Genomic DNA, 23,972 nt, shown 5'->3' with positions numbered 1-23,972 from the left:
GTTTTTTATAAAAATAGCTGGGCAAGTGGCACATGCCTATAACCCTAGCTACTTGGGAGGCTGAGAATGGAGGACTACAACAAACTTGAGGCCAGCCTGTGCAGCTGTCATAAAATAAAATAAAAGGTCTAGAGATGTAGCTCAGTGGTAGAGCACCCTGGGCTCAATCCCCATTACTACAGAATAATAAAAGAGAGCTTTTATAAAAAATAGACATGCCCTATTTCCTGGTGAAATGACATAATGTCTGGGATTTTCTTTAATACACTCCAGCAGGGGGATGAGTACATACAGGTTCGCTATGTATTTCTGCTTCTATGTTATGTCTGAAAACAGCCATATATACTTTTAAAATTCCATATATATTTTTTAAATTCCCACAAAAAAATACTGGGAGGATAGATTAAATAAAATTGGCAATATACTAACAGTATTTAAATTGGATGATGCATACATGGGGTCCATTTTACTATTCTTTCTACTTTTGTGTACCAAATAGAAAAATTTTGTAATAAAATGTTTAAAATACATATTAATATGCATATCTAAGTCCTATTCCTAAAAATCTGAGGAGCAGAAACTATTAAGTATGTTTAAATTATTTTTAAAGCTCTATAAGTGATTTTGAATACCTACATTTGAGAATCACTGATTTTCATTCTTTTAACAAATAATTCACTGAGTACCTCCTTCACACCAAGTCCCGTGCTAAGCAATGAAGAATTTATATTTAATGAATTTATATAGACTATTTCAACCTACACTACAAGGCATGATAAATGCCAGCATGGGGTACCATCAAGATACTATGGGTGTAGATATTAGCCATTATAAAGGTTTATGTAAGTACTTTCTTCATTTTTAAATTCCTTATGATTTCTAGTATGATGTCCTTCATTCACAAGCTCAAGAAGAATGTGTTTCAAGTTCATCTTTATGATTTTTATCATAAACGGTCAATATTTCCCAAAAATTTCACTAGCAAGGACTTGTACATCTTTTAGTCATTCATTTTAAAGATGTTTCTCCTAGGAATAACTTAAGATAAACAACACAAAGAAAGGTGCCACAAGCATGATGGTATAGCTCCACATAAACATAGCAAAAATACAGACAAATGAACTAGAGGCTGCTGTTAACTTGGCCCTACGGAAACTGAAAATGACTCAACTGAGCAATCACTGCCAGACAGAAGAGGGAACACTGCAGTGTGCTGTTCACTCACACAGCCTCTGGGTGGGTGTGGGTATGGGTGTTAAATGGAATGAGGAATTATTCTAAAGCTCTACCATCTATGATCTGCTTTAAAAAAAACATGAATACAGTGAAAATATATATAAGGTTTATTTCTAACATCTTAAATATCCACATCAAGGATTAGAATTTTAGATCATGAAAAATACCTTACAGAGTTCAAATTTAAAGGGCTACCTAAAGGTGAAAATCAAAGTCAACTTTGTTTAAATAAGCCTTGCTTACACAAGATTTTTACTTAATCAGTTATTTCAAAATAGTTAAAAACAGACTGTAGATAAAGCCCTCAGGATGCTTTAAAGGAGAAATTTCCATTGTAAGAGAAAGAAAAACATACTGTGACAAAAGAGAAGCCAGAAAGTTGGATGTCCTAAAATTCTAAACAACAATGGTTTGATGAATTCCTGTTAATGTGTTAAAAGCTGGATTAGACAATTTCAAAAGCATTCAAAATTCTGAAAATTATCAACACAGTTCAAAAATACCATTTTAAAAAGAGGATAATAAAAAAATTTTAAACATGGCCAACTAAGTGAAAGAGACACTTAAGATTTTTTTTACCTGATCAAGGTGAGATTGTGTGGCTGACACATGTTGAAGTTTTTTCTGCAAACTAAGAATAAATGATTGTAAGTTCAGAGATCAATATGTTTCTGATTTGACCTTATACATTACTCAGAGAAACAAAGCCAAATAAGGAAGAGATTTACCATAATTGAATCTATTCCACAGTTTCAATTTTGCATATTATTCACTAATTTTAGTAGATAAAAGTGAAAAAAGTTGTTTGTTTTCCCGTGGTGCTGGGGGATGGAACCCAGGGCACCTCACAACAAGGTAGGCAAGCACTCTACCCCAGAGCCAGAATAGACAGTCTTTAATAATTACCTTATATGTACATATATTCACACACATAAACAAACACATAATAAAGACTGAATTTTCAGCAACACTCTTTTGGGTGTTAAATATGTCAGTACATTTCTTAATACGTCCTATTTGAGCTTAGGCAAATATAAGTAACAGTTTTATACTGTTCAAAGTTCCTTAATTTTCCCTATGCTTTGTTATCTGAAAACAATGCTGACAGCTAAAGAAAGAAAGGTAAATTTTTCCTTATCAAAATTTTCCCATAGGAACAACTTAAGATAAACAACACATACATATACAAATACATATCAATTTATTTAAAAACAAGACGTATCCATAAATACAAACCTATACACAGTTACTGGTCAAGAGAAAATAAGATCAGAATCTTAAGAATGCATTGTCCCAATATGAAGAGTCAGAAGATCAATATGGCATAACAAATTACAACCATAACAACTGTAGCATACATTTAGAGACTGATGGGGACAGGATGGAGGAGGGACTTAAAACCTTGCAGACGTTTTGCCTCCAAGAACAGCAAGGAGTAAATTAGTAACAGCAAGTTTAGGAAAGAGAAAGAGCTTATAGGAACTACTGGAGGGAATAAGTCTCATTGGGGGGTCTCACTAGGAAAAGTGTCAAATTAAATCCTTCCCAGGTGGTTGTTCAGGAAAGGATTCTCCTGGTTAGCAGCTAAACACAAAGAAAAGTTCTACAAAGTCCTTACCTCTAGTGGTGGGATCACATGAAATAGTTACTTCTTTAAGTGTCCCTAAAGCACTATAATTCTCTTATAAGTGTAGAATGAGGTTAGAAAACCATTGAAAACTCATGTTTTTCATACATCCAATATTTAATGTTTTTGGACAATGCATACAATTTCATATGCAAGCAAAACATCAAAAATTTAACAATGAACATGTTTCAGTTTCTAGTAAGTCTCAGAATTTTGGATCCTTAATTTGTTCTCTATAATAAAAACAAAGGAAAATGTGCTCTGGTCTATTAGATAAGTGAGTTACCAAAAATTCATGAAGTTCGTGAATCAGAATCCCCATTTTGCATGTTTACGAATAATCTTGTAACGATTTCTGACTCTATACTAATAAAAGTGTATAAATTTAAAACGGTTTGGTGTTCTATATGTAAACCATTTTGTTCTGTAAAAAACAGTTAATTTAGTTCTTTTCATAGTTAGATGGAATAAACAAATTTTCTATTCCTTTCTTTTTTTTATTTTTGCTGGTGCTGGGGATAGAACCCAGGGCCTTGTGCATGCAAGGCAAGCACTAAACCAACTGAGCTATATCCCCAGTCCCACAACTTTTCTATTTCTCTAGGTAAAAATACAGATTAATATCAACAACTAAATGCTTTAAAGAAAACACCTCTAAGTACAGCAAATTATAGCAAGACATGAGTAGAAATGAAAAACAAAAAATGATAGTTCAAATAGCAAAACAGGAAATAATTTCACATTATAGTCCTTTTCTTAGGAACAAACTACTAAGGAATAAAATACATAAAAGAAAAAATAGTAATTTCAATCAAGAAGTATTTTAGTGTTTGATATTAAATGACAACTTGCAAGCTCTTAGGCTCAACAAAGAAAAATTAGTTTAAGAAAGGCAAACTTAAGCCAGCTTGGTAGTGCATGCCTCTAATCTCAGTGACTCAGAAGGCTCAGCAGGATTGATTGTGGGTTCAAGGACAACCTCAGCATTTTATTGATACCCTCCACAATCTAGCAAACCACTGTCTTAAAAAACAAAAAAATAAAAAGGAATGAGTATATAGCTGATTGATAAAGGTACACTTAGGTTCAATACCTAGTATTTAGAAAAAAAAAAAAAAGGAAAAATGAGGCAAACTTAAAACAATATTATTTCATTTCCCCAAATAAAAACACTTCTAAATATTACAAGATCTGTAACCAGGGCTGGGGATGTGGCTCAAGTGGTAATGCGCTTGCCTGACATGCGTGCGTTCGATCCTCAGCACCACATAAAAAAATAAATAAATAAGTAAAAATAAAGATGTTGTGTCCACCGAACTCTGAAAAATAAATATTAAAAAATTCTCTCTCTTAAAAAAAAAAAAGATCTGTAACCACCAAAACAGCCCGTGGCCTCAAATAAAATAATACAGTTCTAAGCCAGATGTGAAGGGTAAGAAAAAAGGAACATGGCCCACTGCTGAAATGTCATTAAATATTCATGTGTAATGTACACTAGTTCTGGAATAAAAAGAAGAAAAGTAATGGACCTGAAAAATAAAAACCTAGGATGGGCTAGGCTTCTGTCCATTTCAGAAATGGGTAGCAAAAGACAAAATTATCTAATTAGGAGACAGCCTCAGCCAGTCATCTCCCTAGTAAAGCCAGAACTAAGAAAACACCATTTTGTAATGACTAAACTAAATTTAGCTTAGGGCCATAATCATTGAATGGGGGAAGGTGGGTTTTATTTCTAAATTAGAAACACAAAGGCTTTATATGGAAAAAAAATCAATAAATTCTGAATGATTGTATACTCAATCATTATTGAGCAAAAAAGATACTAAGTACCTGATGAAAATGGCTCACAGCACTAAAGGAACATATTAGAACTTTGTACAGGAGTGTCCTGAAAGGACATAATTATATGTCCTATAAAACAACAAGGTGCCAGATGTGCTGGCCACAGCTATAATCCCAGTGACTTGGGAGGCTAAGGTGTGAGAATAACAAGTTCGAGGCTAACCTTGGCAATTTAGCAATTGCTCATATGTAATTTAAATATACCAAACTTTCCTACCTTTCTACTAACTGGAACCAAAAAGTAGATGTGGATTTCGTCTAGGTACCTGGAAATGTCTGTACTTTTAACCTGTTATTCAGTTACTCTTAAAAATCCAACAGTAAAAGATATAGATGAAATAAATAGCTCTCAAATGATAAGCTGACATTTACAATGACTAGTTCTAGTCTTGACTTCTAGAGTGACAAGTTCATCTCTTTGACTTTCAGTTTTCAAACTGAGGAAGAGGAAGTGTGCCTGTCTCACACTTCCAGGTGCCAAAACTACTCTATTTTTTTAACCACACTAAATGTGAATCTAAATTCTCTAATGCATAAGGGTAAAGAGATCCAATAAAATATTATCATACTCTAATATCCAACTGCTTTAGATGCTACTTTCAAAATATGAGTAAGACAGGGTGAAAAAAAAAAAACAGTTGAAAATAAAACTGGTTTTAAAGCCATGGGTGTTAAAATTACATATACATGAATTGGAATTTGAGTCACAACTAGAGACTATGCACCACGCCTAACTGTAAGCAAAACCGCCTCACTAATTCAAAATACCTAAAGAGCTGTACATTTTGTGATCTTATATGACATATACAGGGACTTAAAAAGATATTGGGGCTGGGGATGTGGCTCAAGCGGTAGTGCGCTCGCCTGGCATGTGTGCGGCCCGGGGTTTGATCCTCAGCACTACATACAAATAAAAAGATGTTGTGTCCACCGAAAACTAAAAAATAAATATTAAAATTCTCTCTCTCTCTCTCTCTCTTTAAAAAAAAAAAAAGATATTCATTGCAAGCATTATTCACGAAGCTAAGATGTGAAAACAATCTAAATGCTCATCAAGGATGAATGGATAAAGTAAATGTGGTACATACATTAAATGAGATATTATTCAGGCTTAAAAATTAAGAAGAAAATCTTGCCATTTGTGACAATGTGGATTAACCTTGAGGACATTATGCTAAATGAAATAAATTAGACAATGAAAGCCAAATACTGCATGATTCCACTTACAACAGGTAGGTAAAACAGTAAGATCCATAGAAACAGAGTTTAGAATAGTGATTGCCAGGGTGTAGAGGGAGAGGGCCTCACACATGCTAGGCAAGCGCTCTACCACTGAGCTACACCTCCAGACCAGGTGCTGTTATTAATGAGTATAAAGTTCCAGTAAGTTCTAGAGATATGCCTTACATCGTTATAGAGAACAATACTGTATTGTATACTTAAAAATTTGCTAGAAGGGTAGACCTCATGCTGTATGTTCTTACCACAATTTAAAAAATACTAATGTTCAAAAACAAACAATTTTTCTTCCCTCCCTTATCAGAAAGATTTCTCCCATAAAGCTGACCCATCACTAAAGGAAAGGGAAATGTTTGTATGAACACCCAAGCTAAAATTTTCTGTGTATATCATGTATTTTCCCAAAGAAAGAACATTACAATGGTTGGCATAGAAATATTAACAGTGACTCTCTAAGGTTCACCATCATTTACACTTTAATTTCATAGGAAAATGCATTGTGATTTCCAAACAACCAATTAATAACACTTTCAAGTACATAATTCATTAACAATGATCATATAGAGCTGGATATGGTGGCACATGTCTATAAATTCTGCAACATGGGAGGCTGAGGCAGGAGGATCATAAGTTGGAGGGAAGGCTGGGCAACTTGGCAACTGGGCCTCAAAATCAAATTTTTAAAAAATGGTTGGGAGGAAACTTAGTGGTGGTACACTTGCCTAGCATGTGTGAGGGACTGTATTCAATCCCCAAAAAAACAAACACACACCCATATACCCACACTCACACACAGAATGATCTTATATGCCAAAGGAATGACAGAAAGTTTAAATCAATATAAATAATCCCTATAACTGTGGAATAAATGGAAATTACATTTTAAAAATGACCAAATTATCGAAAACATACCTTATTCCAGAGAGACTATCAAAGGCATGAAGATCTAATACATTAGAGAGATCAACTCTAAAAGGACAAAAATCCACATGAATAATTGAAAATTCTGTGAAATATATCAATTAACCAAGAAAAATATCTCTGAGACTCTTATCAAAATATATAAGCATAAGGATTAACCAGTGTATCATAAGGAAATGCATATAAATGACAGACAAGTTGTAAAAAAGCTTCCTGTATAAAAAAATACTTCCTATATAACATTCATAAAAGTGGGTGAATGAGCAGATCAAGGCAGAAAATTACTTGGTTATTGCTTCAACAATCTATAGTAGTTTTTTGTTGTTGTTGACTCTCAACAGTCTTTCCAATCTTGAAATATAATTTATGAGTTATTCAAATACTACACTTTCACAGCAGGAAAAGAAAAACAGTGAAGAACTGAAACTTTTCCAAGTAGCTTATTATTCCAAAGATACATGATAAATGGATGTATAGATACATTACAAATACTCTTGAAATTTCTGTATTTATTTTACTTCTCCTCCCAAGATAAAAGAGGTAATATAAAAACATTAGGAGTCAGGGGCTGGGGACAAAGCAAAGTGATAAAGAATGTGCTTAGCATGCACAAGACCTAGGTTGATCCTCAGAATCAAAAAGAAAAATTTAAAAAAGAACCAATCAGCCAATGTATAAATATTAATTCACTCTAGGATTCCATTTACATGTGGGTTTGATTTCATTCATTTGTAATGGGTTTGCAGATAGAATGAAACTTCCTGTTAGTGCTCTATCTCAATGGACATTATTTCTCTTGGAATTATTTAGTGATAATTAAACCTTATTAGGAATACAGAAATTTAAATTAGATGAGAATAACATCACAATTAGTATTAGGTTCAGCTTAAAAACACAAAAGTAAATTTATAAAGATGGGTGGTTGATTTCCAATTTTAACATAAGCCCCCAAAAGAGGAGAGATCAGTAACTTCTTCATAATCAAAGTTAAAATGAAGGAAATGTCTAATGAAAATGACAAAAACACAAATTTCAAAATCAGACTCCAGGAGCTTTTCAAATGCTTATTAAATTTTTTCACAAGGAGAACAATAGTTTATTTGTCAGATTCATACTTTTTAAAATGTACAATCATAAAAGATAAAATATCTACTTTAATTTAGAACTGACCAGCTGTGCCTGCTTTGGTCCCTCTCAGAAGTCTGCACACTGTTAACTACAAACACTTTCTCTTGGCATAGAGAAACAAATCCCTATCTTATTAAAAGAATACTCCAAAGTTTTATGTTAATAGACTATAAAAACATTTTGAATTCTGGACATTCTAGAGGTGCTGAATTAGAAAAATAATCAAAAAAAGTAGTAATGTCCCATGAAGAAATTTTTGAATATCATTTTACACTGAGACCAAAGTCTGAAGATTAAACATATTTCCCTTTTCACCTTCACAGTCAGTGAATATTTATACTGACAAGTAAAAAATGAATTGACTCCTCCCACCAAGTTAATTATCTTCACCTTAGAAAACAGCTTCAAGTTCAATAAAGTTGGCACATGCAATTTTATGAATATCTAGTTGTTCTAAAAAATTACCTTCTAAATACACATTGCTCTTGTGACAATGTCTTTGAGAATATGTTATCTAGAGATAATTTTGTTTTATACCCAGATTTTTTGAAATTTCCAAAACAGACAGGATCAATAATAGGTATGTATATGCGACAAATAATACTCTATAGTGAAAAATAAAATATCAAAGACTCTCACCAAATTCTCAATGGAGAGTAAAAGAGAAAAAAAAAATGGAAGCTTCTAGATGGGACGTTAATATGAACTTTCCCAAAATGTAACACTGCCATGAAAAAATCCTTCACTCATTCAAGGCATATGACTAGAAAACTAATATCCATGGCATTGGATGCATTTATTTTCCTCCTTTGGAGATATAAACATCAGATCTTTTCCAAACCTTTTTAATAGAAAAATAAAAATAAAAAGACAATTACCGTCATTTAAAAACTAAATGGAGGAATAAAGCAAATAAAAAGAGGGGAGAAAAATTTCAAAAGCTCACTTTTCTCCTAATTTCTTTTTTTGTGGTGCTGGGGATTGAACCCAGCAAGGCAAGCACTCTACCAACTGAGCTGTAGCCCCAGCCCTCTCCTAATTTCTATAAGTACTGATTAAAGCTGCTACTTTAGGAATATTATTTAAGAGTCATCTTTTCAAACTCTAATGAGTCTCACCAACAGGGTATGACAGCTAATTCCAGATTTATGTGATGCAGATATTGTTCAAAAGCTCAGTCCTGACTCTAGCATTAAATTTCCAAATGCTTTCCCAGTGGTACCTCAAACTCAAAACCATTAATTAAATAGAATGAACTGACTTTTCCAAACTTACTTCCACCACCACCCCATCCAAGTTAATATATTTCCTATACTTTAGAGAATAGCTCCACATTGAATTCACCTCCCAAGAGTCATACTGCTTTTAGAATCCTTTACTGACTCCTTGTTGCCTACAGAAGAAAATCCAAACTGTGTATCATGCATTAAAGACTCTTTGTGGTAAGTTCTCCATCTCTTCAGTCATATACTTTTGCTTTCTGCTATATAATACCATGTGTTCTAATCTTTCTAAAATATCCGCAGGTCCCTGGAATATAAAATCTTCCATAAAAAATTTAAAAATACAAATTATAGTTAATATGGAATTAATATACCCAAATTATAGACCTATAAACATATTTTTAAAAATCCATTTTTAAAAAATCTTCCCTATGCTTGGAAAGTCTAGACCATCTGGAAAACTCTCATTAGTATTTTTCTATTTCTTCATCAGTAAGAGTTGAGCAGTGATTCCTCTAATTTCCTTTTCTTATAGGACCTATGCTTTGAATATTCCTCTTGTGATATATTAATCTTGCCTAACATGTTGCTCTTTGCTAGTTTGCTTCTGTTTTCCCCAAATCACTCATCTTGGGCAATTTTTGTCTTATCCATTGCTTAAATCCTTAACCTGCCATGAAATACCTAACAGCCAGTAGAATTTCCAATAATTTGCTGAATTGATTCACTTATTATTGAACAACTGGGTTCTGGTTTTCCTTTGTTCTGTTTGTAAATCTCTAAAGTTAACTCTGGAAAAGACAAGAATGGCACGTCATCTAACGGTGGTCCCCTTCCCCTCCGTCTCTCCCTCCCTGCCCCCCCTCTTTCTTTGTCTCTCTGTTCCAAACCCTAAACTTAATGGCACATCTTCTAACAGTCTACTTTATTAATTCATTTACTTAGCCTTTTTAGTCCCCTAAAACTATGTTTGCCTCTAAACCAACTTAAGCCAATAAGATAATGCTACACACTTATTCCTTAAATATTCAAGGTGAAACTTTTTGTACACATGCTAATAGCAGTTTTACTTCTGTCCCTGTTTGTCAAACTCAACACAATAAAGGAATTAAAATTTAAAAATTAAATGAAACAAAACTTCATAAGGAATTCTGGGAAATTTTTAATATAGACCCATGACCCAATATAAAGAATTCTATTATGGATGTCTTATCTTCACTGAAAAGGATTCTAACCCAACTTTAACCCTCATAGTACTATTTTAGAAGATCCCTAAATTCTCAGATGCACTGGCCAATACCAGATACTGAATAAACTGAAGAAAAAACATTTTATGTACTTGTTCATTCACCCATTTAAAGTAACAATTAATTACTATATGTTTACCATTCCATAATATAGCAAATGTTAGAAACAGTAAACAAAATCATCACACAATAAACTAATTAAGAGAAACCTTTATTCATGGAACTTTCCAAACAGAAGAAAATTTAAGATGCTTATAAATATGAACTGAATACATGCTATTACAAAACTACAGCTATTTATGGATATAATTTTTAAACGTTCATTTAAGCATTATGTAGTTGTCTGCATGTCATTTCATGAAGGAAAGAAAAATTAAGGAGAAAAGAAATATAGGGTGTAACAGAAATGATTCACAGTATGAGTTACATAATCATAGTTTCTACAATGGAATTTGAACCGCAGGAAGCACATTTGGTGTATGCTTGTAGAAGACTTACACTAAGGGCATTCTTCTACTACCTCTGTCAGCAAATGAATGGCTTCTGAGAATACATTCCAAATTAATGCCCCAGCTGTTCTCATGCTTATAAACAGCTGCTGTTGTGACTGCCTAACACTTATAGTAGTCTGTCAGCACTTCTAATCTCTGCCATTGCAGACAAGCCACTCAGCAAAGGCCTCTACTGCACTTCCAAGGGAACTATTCCTCAACTAAGAACAGGGTGGTACTTGAGTTGCCAGCTGTGAGCCTCAGAGCTGCTGGCCCCAAGTTGCATGTCTCCCAACTGCTAATCATTCTCTCCAAAAAGTTAGCTTAATAAAATACCCTTGTATAGAAATTTTCTGAAATCATGATAGTATTTAATAGAAAATTAGTTCAATCTACAAAAATACATTCCATGGATGTTTTAAAAGCATATCTATTTTATAAAGAAATGCACCTCTGCATGAATAGAACAAAAAGAGAAGAATCTGAAGAAAATGGAAATCAAAATTTAATGAAGGACTATACCAGTAACCTAAAGGTAAAGATTCTACATGACATTTATTTTTGTAATTATGAAACACCAATGTGGTTTCAAAAATATTAAAAGGCCATTTAAATACATCAAATTAAGATTCCCTGGTATACTTGTTCAGATTTCTGTACTGAATTACTTTCTTGAGTGGTTGAATGTATTATGTATTCTTCCTTATTAAACAAAAGCAGTTACATAGTGTTATCCTACTTCTGTGATCTTAGTTATAAGAAGAAAAAGTATTAACTAAATATGCCAATTAATTAATAAAGAGCATTCAATAAAAATATTTTGGGGTTCCATTTTTTTAAAGTGCACCTATATTTCTTATATTAGAATCAAGTGAATATATACATATTACTTAATATTTACTATTAATAACTAAAGAAAATATTTGTTGTTAGTAATAGCTTTTCAAAAGTACCTTGATCTTTGTGTTTCTAAAATTTTTCCCAGTCCATTTATTGATCTGAAATAAATAAAAAGCAAAAAAAGTAAATATTCATACTGTTGTTTTCAAAGCACACAAATCACATTATTTCTAAAACAGGAAGGAAGGAAACATAAATATAACTGCAACCAGAAAAACTGAAAGCAGAAAATAAAAGTTGCATTTTGTTATGTTTAATTATTCTTTCCCTTCAAACCCTAAATCTGTTATATTCTATTCATGCATTAAGAAAACATCATATGTAAAAATCTACTATACAACTGATAGACTAGGGATGAGTTTATGATTTACAAAAAACCATTCACTTCAGAAAAAAATGATTCATAAATAATAATTCTAGCAAACTCTCAATATTTTTAGTGATAGCATTTTTCCCCAGGCACAACATCATGGAAATGGCTATATACACACTAAAAGGATGGTATATGACTCTCTTTGTATGACACCAAAAATTACTTGTTAATTTCTTTTCAATACATTGAACAATCTATTTATCTTTATATCATCAATTCCATAGTCTTTAGGGTTACTTGCCCAAGATATGTGGTACTTCTTCAAGCTTATTCTCAAGGGTAAGGCTTCCTGCATAGGGTGATTCTGAGGCAAGTCTCCACACTACTTCTTTCAATTATTTACAAAATTCTTCATCTTCTCTTTTGAATATATTCTATAACCTGATAGTCATTTCTCCCAAAGCATGTTTAACTTATTTCCTCAAATCTGATTTTGAGTCAGGCACAAGTCTCATGTACAACAGAGGGTAAAAAAAAAAAAAAAAAAAAAAAAAAAGCCCCCCAAAAGGCCTGAAATTTATCAAACTGTTTTTTCCAAATTCTTTTCTGGTACTGTTGTAATGTACAGACTGGCAAAAACAAACAAACAAAAAAAAACCTGGCTAATCATTAATAATGCCAGTGCTAGAGACCCAGCTTAGATATAAAAGCTAGGTGATATTAATTACTCCTTTTATGGCAAAAATGTTTGCCAAAGAGATGATATTCTTCTGAGTAAAATTTAAAGATATGACTATTAATAAGAACAAATATAAAGAAAAGTATGAATTTCCTTTTTCTCCAGTCACTATTCATTATAAACAATCCCTTGATGAATCTTACATTTATTGATTCAATTTATAACATATACTATATCAACTAGCACAATAGATTCAGAAGTTGTAAATACTAGGAGGCTGCGTCTGTCTCCCACTCTCACAGCCACTGCAGTACACTGAGCTCCATAGAGACAGCACCAGGGCAAGTGAGAGCTGGAGAGGCACTAGGCAATTCTGTGCCTTGCTGAGGAAAAATAATTAAACATGGGCAAAGGAGATCCTAAGAAGCCAAGAGGTGAAATGTCATCATATGCATTCTTTGTGCCAAGTTGCCAGGAGGAGCACAAGAAGAAGCACCCAGATGCTTCAGTCAACTACTTAGAGTTGTTCAAGAAGTGCTCAGGTGGAAGACCACTTCTGGTAAAGAGAAAGGAAAATCTGAAGACACAGCAAAAGCAGACCAGGCCCCTTATGAAAGAGAAATGAAAAACTATATACCTCCTAAAGGGGAAACAAAAGGAATATCAAGGATCCCAATGCACCCAAGAGGCCTCCAATGGCCTTCTTGTTCTGAGTATCGCCCAAATCAAAGAACAACATCCTGGCCGATCCATTGGTGATATTGAAAGAAACTGAGAAAGATTGGAATAACACTGCTCCAATGATAAACAGCCTTATGAAAAGAAAGCTGCTAAGCTGAAGGAAAAATATAAAAAGAATATTGCTGCCTATAACGGAAAACCTGATACAGCAAAAAAGGGAGTTGTCAAGGCTAAAAAAAAGCAAGAAAAAGAAGAAGGAAGATGAATAAGATGAAGAGGATAAAGAGAAAGATGAATTAGATGATGATGATGAATAAGCTGGTTCTAGCAGTTTTTTAATCTTGTCTATAAAGCATTTAATCCCCTTGTACAAAACTCACTCCTTTTAAGGAAAAAAATTGAAATGTAAAAAAAAAAAAAAAAGAAGTTATAAATACTAAGTAAGGTAATTTTTGGCCATTATGCACAAGCACTGTACCCATTAAAGATGGCCAGTAATAAAAGCTATTGAAAGTCTCCTTATAAATTACATTTACTATGTTAGATCATGCAAATAAGTCAAAACAAAGTCCCTGAACTCTTTAACTTCCTTTGAAAAGCCGATCTTCCGTTTCAAAAAGAATGGCAGTCTCCACGACAGCAAAATGACTGTTGCATTATTTAATACATAATCAAATATCATTCATATCGCCTTGCTGATGCACACTTAAGACATTAAAACAAATTGGAAGATAAGGCATAGCTAATAATCACGGAAGATATAAAGTCAACAACAATTCATGTAAAAGTGAGACCACCAGAGTTAGGGACACTTGATAAAAAGGACATAACTGGAGAGGGAGAGAGAAAATAGGCTCTATTGAATAGATAAAATTGCTGAGAGAGAAGATGAAGGTCTCTGAAATTGGCAAAGCAAGAAAAACATTATGAACAATGCAGGGATTTGGCAAGACCCATTCACAGAAAAGTAAATTAACAATCTTGGGTAAAGTCAGGGGGACTTGATGTTAGGAAGGAGTAAAAGAGAAGACAGGAAAAGAAGAATGGAGTCAGAGGATCCTGAATATCAATCTGTGAATTCTGAACTATTTTCTGCAAATAATGGAGAATAATTTTATATATTTCTATTATATAGCAATCTATTGGCCAACAATATATGAGATTTCTTAATGTCCTTGAAGCAGGTCAACCTTGAACTTTAAGTATCTACAGGGCAATAGTCATAGTAAAGATACTTTGTATATTGTATTTGGGGTACTTAAAAGATTTATAATTTCTGCCTTATATTCTTCTTTGGACTTTAAATTTAAAATAAAAATTATTCACATTAATCAGATACCATGTGATGTTCTGATGCATGCATATATTGTGTAAGACTTAAACCCAGTTAAATATCCTTCTCCTCAAACATTTATCATCTCTTTATGGTGAAAATATTCGAAATCCCATCTTCTAGCTTCTTGATCTATATGGTACACAGCTGCTATCTACTATACCTAATGATTGCTCTTAATTTGTTTAGCTCCTCTTCTGAAATCAAGTCTGTTTTATTGATGAGAATGATATCTGCCAAAGCAACTTGCCTAAAATAGCAAACAAAGAACAGATGTCAAAAGAAAAATGTTGAGATTAAAAATAAATACAAATAAGTCATTCAAATAAATATATCAGTTGAGAAATACTTAGGGTTCTACTGCAGTGATCCAGTGTACTCCGAATCTACTTATTCTTCAGACAGTACAGGGGAATTGCATTTATCACTATACAAATTCAGATTTCACATTATACTATTCATATTCTTTATTATAGTATTCATTCATTTACTAAGTACCCTTAAAACTCTGGAGCTATAAAGATAAGCCCCAAAAAGTTTATAATCAAAAGGATGATTTTCAACTGATAATTATCTTTATGAAGAGGCATAAAATTCAGAAAGCCAAAGAAACGAAAATAAGGAAAATTTAGTTACTAAAATATCTCAATGTTTACTATAATTTTCAAATAGAAAAAAGTTCACTTAACATAAATATACATTAAACAGTTTTGTTTAAAAAACTACACTTCAGAAGATACATCAATATATATCTTCTTCATCAGTACAAATTATATATTATCTCTGTAAAACAGATACACAGAAATTCCAGTTAAAGAATACAGCTGACAGAATGCTACATAGCAAAACAGTTATTATAATTGGAAGTTCTATTTTCTATTAACTAGAGTAGTGAAGCTAAGGAATCTTTCAATTTTCCTAAATTCTTCAGGAAATGTTAAAAACTAGACTATTAGTGTCTGAGTCTTATGCTACATCAAAAACAAAATCAAATTCTCATGAACATATTTCTATTTAAGTAATTTTATATGAATAAAGACAGAATGTACATATCTGCAAATACAGTCTTTAAATTAGAGGACTTTAATGCTTAAGCTATTTTTGGCTTTTGTTTTTGTTTTTGTGGTGCTAGAGATTGAATCCAGGGCCTTGTGCATTCGAGGCAAGCACTCTACCAACTGAGCTATATCCCCAGCCCATCTTCTTTTGGCTTTTATAACATTTTGCTATTTTCTATTTGGCTTATAAATATTTTCTATAAAACACTTTCATAAGGAAAAACATTACAATAATGTTTAAGTTCATTCTAATTTGAATCATAATTACATATCAATTGCAGTGTTTAGGTAGGATTACAAAACAACGGGTATCATATTCCAAAATGATAATCAACTATTTGCTGTTGTCTTTATTTTTTATGTCAACATCATCTGAACCAAATCCCAGGGGAGTCTTACTCTTAAACCCAGCAGCATATTTAGTGAGTGTCATCTACCTCAAAACCTGTATCTCATTAGCAAGAATATGCTCAGGGCAGGCAAGTTAATTTAAATATTTATAAATCTAAAGACAAATCAATAAGGAACATAAAGTTACTTAATAAATGTTTTAAGTGCCAAGTTAAAAGCATTTACATATTCATCTATTCTGAATAACAATGAATACTGAGGCAGTTTTTAACACCATAAACAAGTTAATGATTTCTCTCTCTTTTTTTTTTTTTTTGTAATAATCTTCAATTCCAAAGAAACTGGATGAGAATAAGAACATATTTTTAGTAGGGTGCAGTGACACACACTTGTAATCCTAGCAGCACATGAGGCTGAGGCAGGAGGATTTCAAGCTCAAAGCCAGCCTCAGCAACTTAGCAAGGCCCTACGGTAACTTAGCAAGACCTTGTCTCAAAATAAAAAATTTAAAAAGGGCTGGGGATGTGGTTTGGTGGTTAAGAGCCCCGGTACCAAAAAGAAGAAAAAGAAAAAAGAAAGAAAATATTTTATCCTACTATTTCCCAAATTCCTCATAAAGCATTCTGGTGTCCAGCATTCACATTATGCTACAATATCAATGGTTTTAAATAAAATGTCAGTTATTAATTCATTATGAATAGATAGAAAAAAAGAAAATAAATTTGCTTTAACTGTTTTCATATTTGTTTTGTGGTTTCATATTACTAATTTTTCAATTAGTCAGCAATCAATATTTTAAGTATGAGTACCTAGTAGCTTCACTGATTAGGCCATCAGGTTTTTCTTCTGTTAAATGCTAAATAAAAACAAAATTTATAAAAAGTTACTGTGGTATAATGCAAAATCTAATGTAAACACAAAGAATTTTACTTCAGAGAAATCTTTCTTGCCTCTAAAAACTATTTTGTGTTTAAATTTTTTTCTTTAAAAAAGTATTTTCTTAATTGACAGGAAATAAACTATACATCTTCATGGTGTGATGTTTCAGTATATTTATACACTGTATAATGTTCAACTCAGGCATTTAGATTACTCATCATCTCAAACAGTTATCATTTCTTTATAATGAGAATATTCAAAACACTCTCTTTTTGCTATTTTGAATTATATGACACAATACTCTTGACTATAATTACTCTTCTGGGTAATTATAGTTACACCACAATTATTCCTCCAATCTGTCTGTGACTTTGTATCCATTAACTAATCTTTCCCTTCCCAATTCCCTCTCTAAACACTATTTGCTAGTTCTCTAAGCTTAGCTTTTTTAGATTTCACATGAGCGAAATCGTGAAAAATTTGTCTCTCTGTGCCTGGCTTATAAGACTAACTATTCTGCCTGAAATCCTTTTTCTCCATTTCATTTTTGTTTCCTACAGTGAAACTAAAGGGTTTTTTGGAGAGAAAGGGGCTTAGGATTTTGAATTCCTGCTCTTTTTCTTAAAAAGAAAACCCCTCAAATGAATATAAAAAATATGTAAAGCTATAGTTCAGATTTTAGGTATTTTCCTTTTTATAAAACTGCTCATTCTAAATTATTGATTATTACTTATAAAAGAATAACCATTGAAATTATACCTTTTAAAAAGCTAACATGCTTCCTTCACTCCATTCCTATATTCATGCCCAACTCCTCTCCCTCAAATCATGTATAATATGAACTTAGTATTGTGCCTTTTAAATTTCCTAAAAAAAAAGAAAGCTATGGGAAAGACACAGCCCTAATAATTCTGGCCTAAAAGCAGTTTATTATTTGTAAATACAGAGTGATTTGATCTCTCCAGTGCAATTGCCTATCTTGCTATTTCTCCAATCAGGCTCACTCCAAAAAAATATTGACACTGACTTAGACACCCATGAGATTATAATAGTGTTCATTTTCTGGTAGCAGAGTCCCCTCCCCCATAATCCTATTTAGAACTCAAAAAGTAATCAATGCCATAAGATCTTCTGGAAAAATTATGTTTTCACCTGCACTACCTCAGCCCTCCACACAGATTCCCTATTACAATAAAAAGCTAGTTACTGAGAGAGGCAATTGTAGTAAATAAATACTCTTTAAATTTCAATTAAACTTCTTAAATTATTAAATTCTTTTACATATGCTATCTCATTTAGACTTTAACTATTCTTATTTTATAAAGGAAGACACTAAATCTCACCATCACAGAATACCAATCTATACACTATGAGAGGGCTATTATTACTATATTTGTAATAAAAAACAGAAGTCAACAAAATTTTAAAATTTTCATAAAATCCTTTTATGTCACATAAAATAAGTCTTGTACACAATGTCACAGGTTAATAATTTGCATAAAAAAATTAACAATTACCTAAATTAATATTCAAATTAAGTTTCACAATTCATTCGGAGGTGACCGCTAAAGTACTTAGATAGTTTAGTACCTAAAGGAAAGTTGGTAATAATTTAACTTAATAATCTTGGTTAAGACTATGGAAAGAGAAACTTTTTCCTTTCTTTAAGCTTACCAAATACTATTTAGGGGGAAACAAAACTAAACTAAAATTATGGGAATGATACACTCATTTTTTCTTGGAGAACAATCTTATATACTCAGGGGCAGAACCACTCTGCAATTATTATGGAAGTCATAGAACTTGGAGAGTATTGTATCAAAAATTATTCCATGCCAGAAGACCAAGTTTAATATTTTTCATTATTATTCTTGACCCAAGGCCTCTAGAGAATACAGCTATTAACAGACCCTTTAATATTATCTAACTCACAGGCCCAACAAACCTTCCTTGAATGAATATTAGTTAACACCTCCTATTTGTTGACATAGATTCATAAATGTTGTTATCTGAAAAGTTCTATTAACATGTAACAACAAATCCCTTTTCACTGAAAAGCAAATCTCTTTAACAATTATACACTGTAAGCAAGGCATCTGACCTTGAATGATCCTGTAATATTGAAAATTCTTTCAAAAGCCTTAAGAATTTTTCAAGACATTATATTTTTGACCTTTTGGGAGCCCCATTTGGGGTTATCTGGCTGTGAGTTGGTTAGGTGTAAAAAAAGATATAAGAATTAAAAGATTTGTTTTTTTCATTTCTATCCTAAATATAACTAATAAAAAAGTAGTTTTACAATTACTCTCATTGTTTTGCATCCATTTACTTCTCCATAAGATTAGAAAATTTCATTCAAAGCAAACTGGGGTGGACTAACATGTACTACCTCTAGACAGTCAGGAAGTATTAAATACAAAAATAAGCTAAAATCCCCAAAATAAAAGTCTATCAATATGCATAATTCTATCAAGAATATGCCTAATAATAATAATAATAGTCATAAAGAGACAAATATCCTGTCCTATCGATATATGAAAGCTATACAAACATAAAAAATAATAAACACAGCTGGGCATGGTGGTGCACATCCATAGTACCAGCAATTCAGAAAGTGGAGACTCAGATTGCAAGTTGAAGGCTAGCCTCAGCAACCTAGTGAGGCTGTAAGCAACTTAAAAAGACCCTGTCCCAAAAATAAAAAGGGTTAGGGAAGCTTGGAGCATTGGTGCACTCCTATAATCCCAGCAGTTTGGGAGGCTGAGGCAAGAGGATTGCGAATTCAACGCCAGTCTCAGCAAAAACGAGGCACTAAGCAACTCAGTGAGACCCTGTCTCTACATAAAATATAAAATAGGGCTGGGAATGTGGTCCAGTGGTCGAGTGCCCCTGAGTTCAATCCCCAGTACCGAAACACAAAAACAAACAAGGGCTGGGGATGTGGCTCAGAGGAAAGTACTTCTAGTTTATATCCCCAGTACCAAATAAATAAATAAATAATAAGAAATGCATACTAACATTCAGATATCAACTCAACATCTCCCTTATAAACCCTCTTACCTTCACAAGTGAAACTTGCACCAAAACAAAACTAAAATATACATCTGCTCTTCAAAAGAACATTCTACAATATTTGGTCATTAAGTCAGATGATTTTTCATTTATCAAATACAATGTAGATTTGGCATCTATTCTACCTGCATAGGCAAAGTCTGCAAACTTTTTTCTAAAATATTTTATATTGCACATATGTCCAAAGGATTCCTCCTTTCTGCTTAGAGACTGTAGCTTTTGCTTTTATATAAAAAAGACTAATAATTTGTACTAATAAAACATATTCAAAAGGTAAAGCTTCAAACTCCCAACTTGCCCTACCACAAGAAACAAAGGGGAACAAAAGGATAAAATAGGGTCTGAGATGTTGGTCAAAGGGTACAAAGTCTCAGTTATGCAGGATGAATACATTCTGGAAAGCTAATTATAGCATGATGACTATAAGTAAGACTACTAGATTAAATTCTTGAACTTGCTGAGCTTAAATATTAAATGTTCTCACCCCACACCTCACTTCAAAAAGTGGTAACTATGTGAAATTATGTGTCCATTAGCTTGATTGTTTCACAGTATTTTTCACTACACACACATACACACACACACACACACACACACACCTCAAAACATTAAGTTGCACAATTTATTGCTACTTTTTTGTGTCAATTATAACTCCACAAAGTTGTAAGGAAAAAAAGGAACAAATTCCGAGTATCTTTTTTTTTTTTTTTTAAAGAAATAAAGAAACAATTTGGACAAAGAAGAAGAGGAGGAAGAGGAAGAGAAAAAAGCTAATGGGGCTGGGATTGTGGCTCAGTGGTAGAGTGCTCGCCTAGTATACTAGAAGCACTGGGTTCGATCCTCAGCACCACATAAATATAAAATAAAAAATATTGTGTCAACCTAAAACTAAAAAATAAATATTAAAAAAAGTTCACTAGCTAAAGAACACTGTTGTAAATGAAAGCAGAAATACATCTAGTGTCAAAGATGTCAGACATCAATGATTTAAAAAAAAAAAAGGCAGCAGCAGCTATTTCTTTCAAATGGATTGGTTATAGATCTAACACAATTTCAACTTTTAAAAAATTATTGCAGGGGGCTGGGATTGTGGCTCTGTGGTAGAGTGCTTGCCTAGCATATGTGGGGTGCTGGGTTCGATCCTCAACACCACATAAAAATAAAATAAAGGTATTGTATCAACTACAACTAAAACAAAATATTTTTTTAAATTATTGCATAATGTCTATTTATTTTTCCAGGCTTTTCTAAGCAAACTGTGTTCTGACTGAATTGTTTCAACAGCTTGTGTAATATAAAAGAAGAACCAAAAAGAACCCTCTCACTTGACCTTTCCTACATAACTTCATTCACTGATTCTATTGCATTAAATGCTGTCACATTTGTAGAATTGAAAAGAACAATGTCAGTAGCCCAAGTGTCAAGTCCTGAGAATAGAGAGCTGTCATTTTAAGTTGTCCAATTCTTTGCCCATGATTAAAAAATGAATATTTCAGATCAATGGGTGACAATCCCATTAGAGTGATAGCCCATGATATCAATTACCACTTCAGTTTCAATTTGGCTGGCTGGCCACAGGGTACCATTTCTCAGCTTTACTTGTGATGGGCTCGCTCTGTGAAGCATGACACCCTTAAATTGCTGCCCATTATCCAAGTGTCATTACTTGTACTGCCTCAGAATTCTCTGAATCACAAGCAGCTACTGAGGTCAAGCTTTGCAACCAGAGGAATTGGACAAGTTGGCAAATTCTTTATATAAAGGCAAAGTTATTTATCTGGCATCCGACTTAGAAAATCTAAAGTTTCCATTATCTTGACAGTATGTCAGTTTTGTGCAGGTATATTGATTTAATAATTTAAGAGGTTTTATCAAGGTGGCAGGGGGTTAAATGTATACCGTGTTTGCATTATTCAGAATGTTGCTTTGGGTTTTTGCTTTTTTTTTTTTTCCTGCTTCTACCATGCTACTAACAGATTCTATTTAATTCCTTTGTATACCCAACTATACATATAAATTATTCTCAAAGTCATAAAATACATAAAGAGTTTGACTTCCAGTATGACACATTAAGTTTATCAAAAATAAACAAAACAACATCACAAATGAAATGACCTATCTATCCTATAGGTATCACAAATTTGGGAATAAATTTGTAGAGGAACCATGTATTCAAACATGCCTGTAATATTCAAGATGAAGAATTTACTTTTTGTTTTGCTTTGCTATCTCCAAGATACTTTGCTAAAAAGGTGATTTCAGAACATTCAGTCATTAGAATATTTTTGAGCAAAATATTTGGAATTGTTCTTTGAATCTTTAGACAATTCATAAATTGAGATTCTAAACTCTAAATAAGAAAGTACTGCCCAAACTTCTCAAATTAGGGTGCTTTATCCCAGGAGGAAGTAAATGACCAGAAAAGGAGTATCAGTGGCCATTTGACAAGCCTGACATACCTTCTTAGAGCATAATGTCATTGGAAATTTAGAAGAAAAACAAACTTTAAATATTAGTAAGTTTAGATATATCGTAGGGTAGAATACAAAACTAACACAGACTTTTAAACACTGGGTTTAAACTTACAAAAGATTATTATTTTGGACCCCAGATTGAGGTGCTGGGACAGAGGTGCTGAGGAAAGAGATGCTGAGGACAGAGGATAATTTCATGCTCAGAGGCCTTTATTGATGTTTCACTTGGGAAGTCAGAAAACACTATTTTATTTTATTTATCCATATGTTTTAAAAGATCTCACTAAGTACATTTTATAAATTGAGGCCAATTAAATGTAGTTGATGATCTTAGTAGTTAACAAAAACATTCACAGCAGGATATCTTTTGATTTAAGATTTCTCCTCACTAATCCCATACACAAATTCTGATTTCTTCAAAATGAGGCAAAGAAATATTTTTTAAAACCTCATTTCCAGCTTGTGTTTGATAGCATTTATAACAAAAAATAAGATCTCATATGCTTTTACCATGTTCAATTTCTTCTATCAAACAGGAATACTTTTCAATACTGGGGTTGAATTCTAGTGAGGAGTTACACATACCCAAACTTTATCCTCATCCCATATCCTTATTACAAAATATATCCCAAATTTTGTGCCAATATTAAACTAGACAAATAGAAAAGAAATTCTTAACTTAAAAACACAAGATAATTTAATAACACACAAATTGCACCTACTATTCAGGATAACTTTTGAAAAACATTTTTGTTAAGAAAGGTTTCAAACAAATACAAACAGAAAAAATAATACAATCAACTCCTATATTCCTAGCTCTCTGCAAACAATTAGCAACCTATAATCTTCAACTTACTTTTAATCCATATTTTGAATCTACAACAGTTATGATACCTACAAAAGAATAAACATTTTAATCATCCTTTATTAAAAATATGTTTATTAATATTGTATAATTACACTTGAGAAGGACAATTAAAATTAATCTCAGTTCAAGAATGCTCTTCAATAAAACAAAGAATTTTTTTTCTTACCAGTGCTGCAATCTAATTCAATCCCAGGAATAAGTAAATGCATTTCAAATATATATAGAGTGCTAAGCACTGTTTTAAGAGACTATAAAAATATTTTAAACATTTAAATTATTATGTAAAGATTTGGGGCATTGTAAAATATTTTATTCCTAATCTCTTACCAAATCTAGCTCACAAAAATGTTATATATATATATATATATATATATATATATATATATATATATATATATATATATATATAT

At 32.4% G+C, this 23,972-nt stretch overlaps 1 protein-coding gene across 1 annotated transcript in view; it reads right to left on the bottom strand.

Annotated features, from left to right (window-relative positions):
- Zng1a (Zn regulated GTPase metalloprotein activator 1A) overlaps window positions 1-23,972 on the bottom strand; it is a 41,081-nt gene that overhangs the window by 7,045 nt on the left and 10,064 nt on the right. The window contains exons 5-10 of the mRNA XM_048806777.1: window positions 23,551-23,606; window positions 17,079-17,125; window positions 15,024-15,110; window positions 11,908-11,952; window positions 6,857-6,913; window positions 1,816-1,867 (exon numbers count right to left, since the gene is read on the bottom strand). Of these exons, the coding sequence (XP_048662734.1) occupies window positions 1,816-1,867; window positions 6,857-6,913; window positions 11,908-11,952; window positions 15,024-15,110; window positions 17,079-17,125; window positions 23,551-23,606 (344 nt within the window). The remainder of the gene's footprint in view (window positions 1-1,815; window positions 1,868-6,856; window positions 6,914-11,907; window positions 11,953-15,023; window positions 15,111-17,078; window positions 17,126-23,550; window positions 23,607-23,972) is intronic.

The sequence above is a fragment of the Marmota marmota genome, unplaced genomic scaffold, assembly GCF_001458135.2.
Source record: "Marmota marmota marmota unplaced genomic scaffold, marMar, whole genome shotgun sequence".
NCBI lineage: Eukaryota > Metazoa > Chordata > Mammalia > Rodentia > Sciuridae > Marmota > Marmota marmota.
This window is presented reverse-complemented; position numbering and strand designations above follow the sequence as displayed.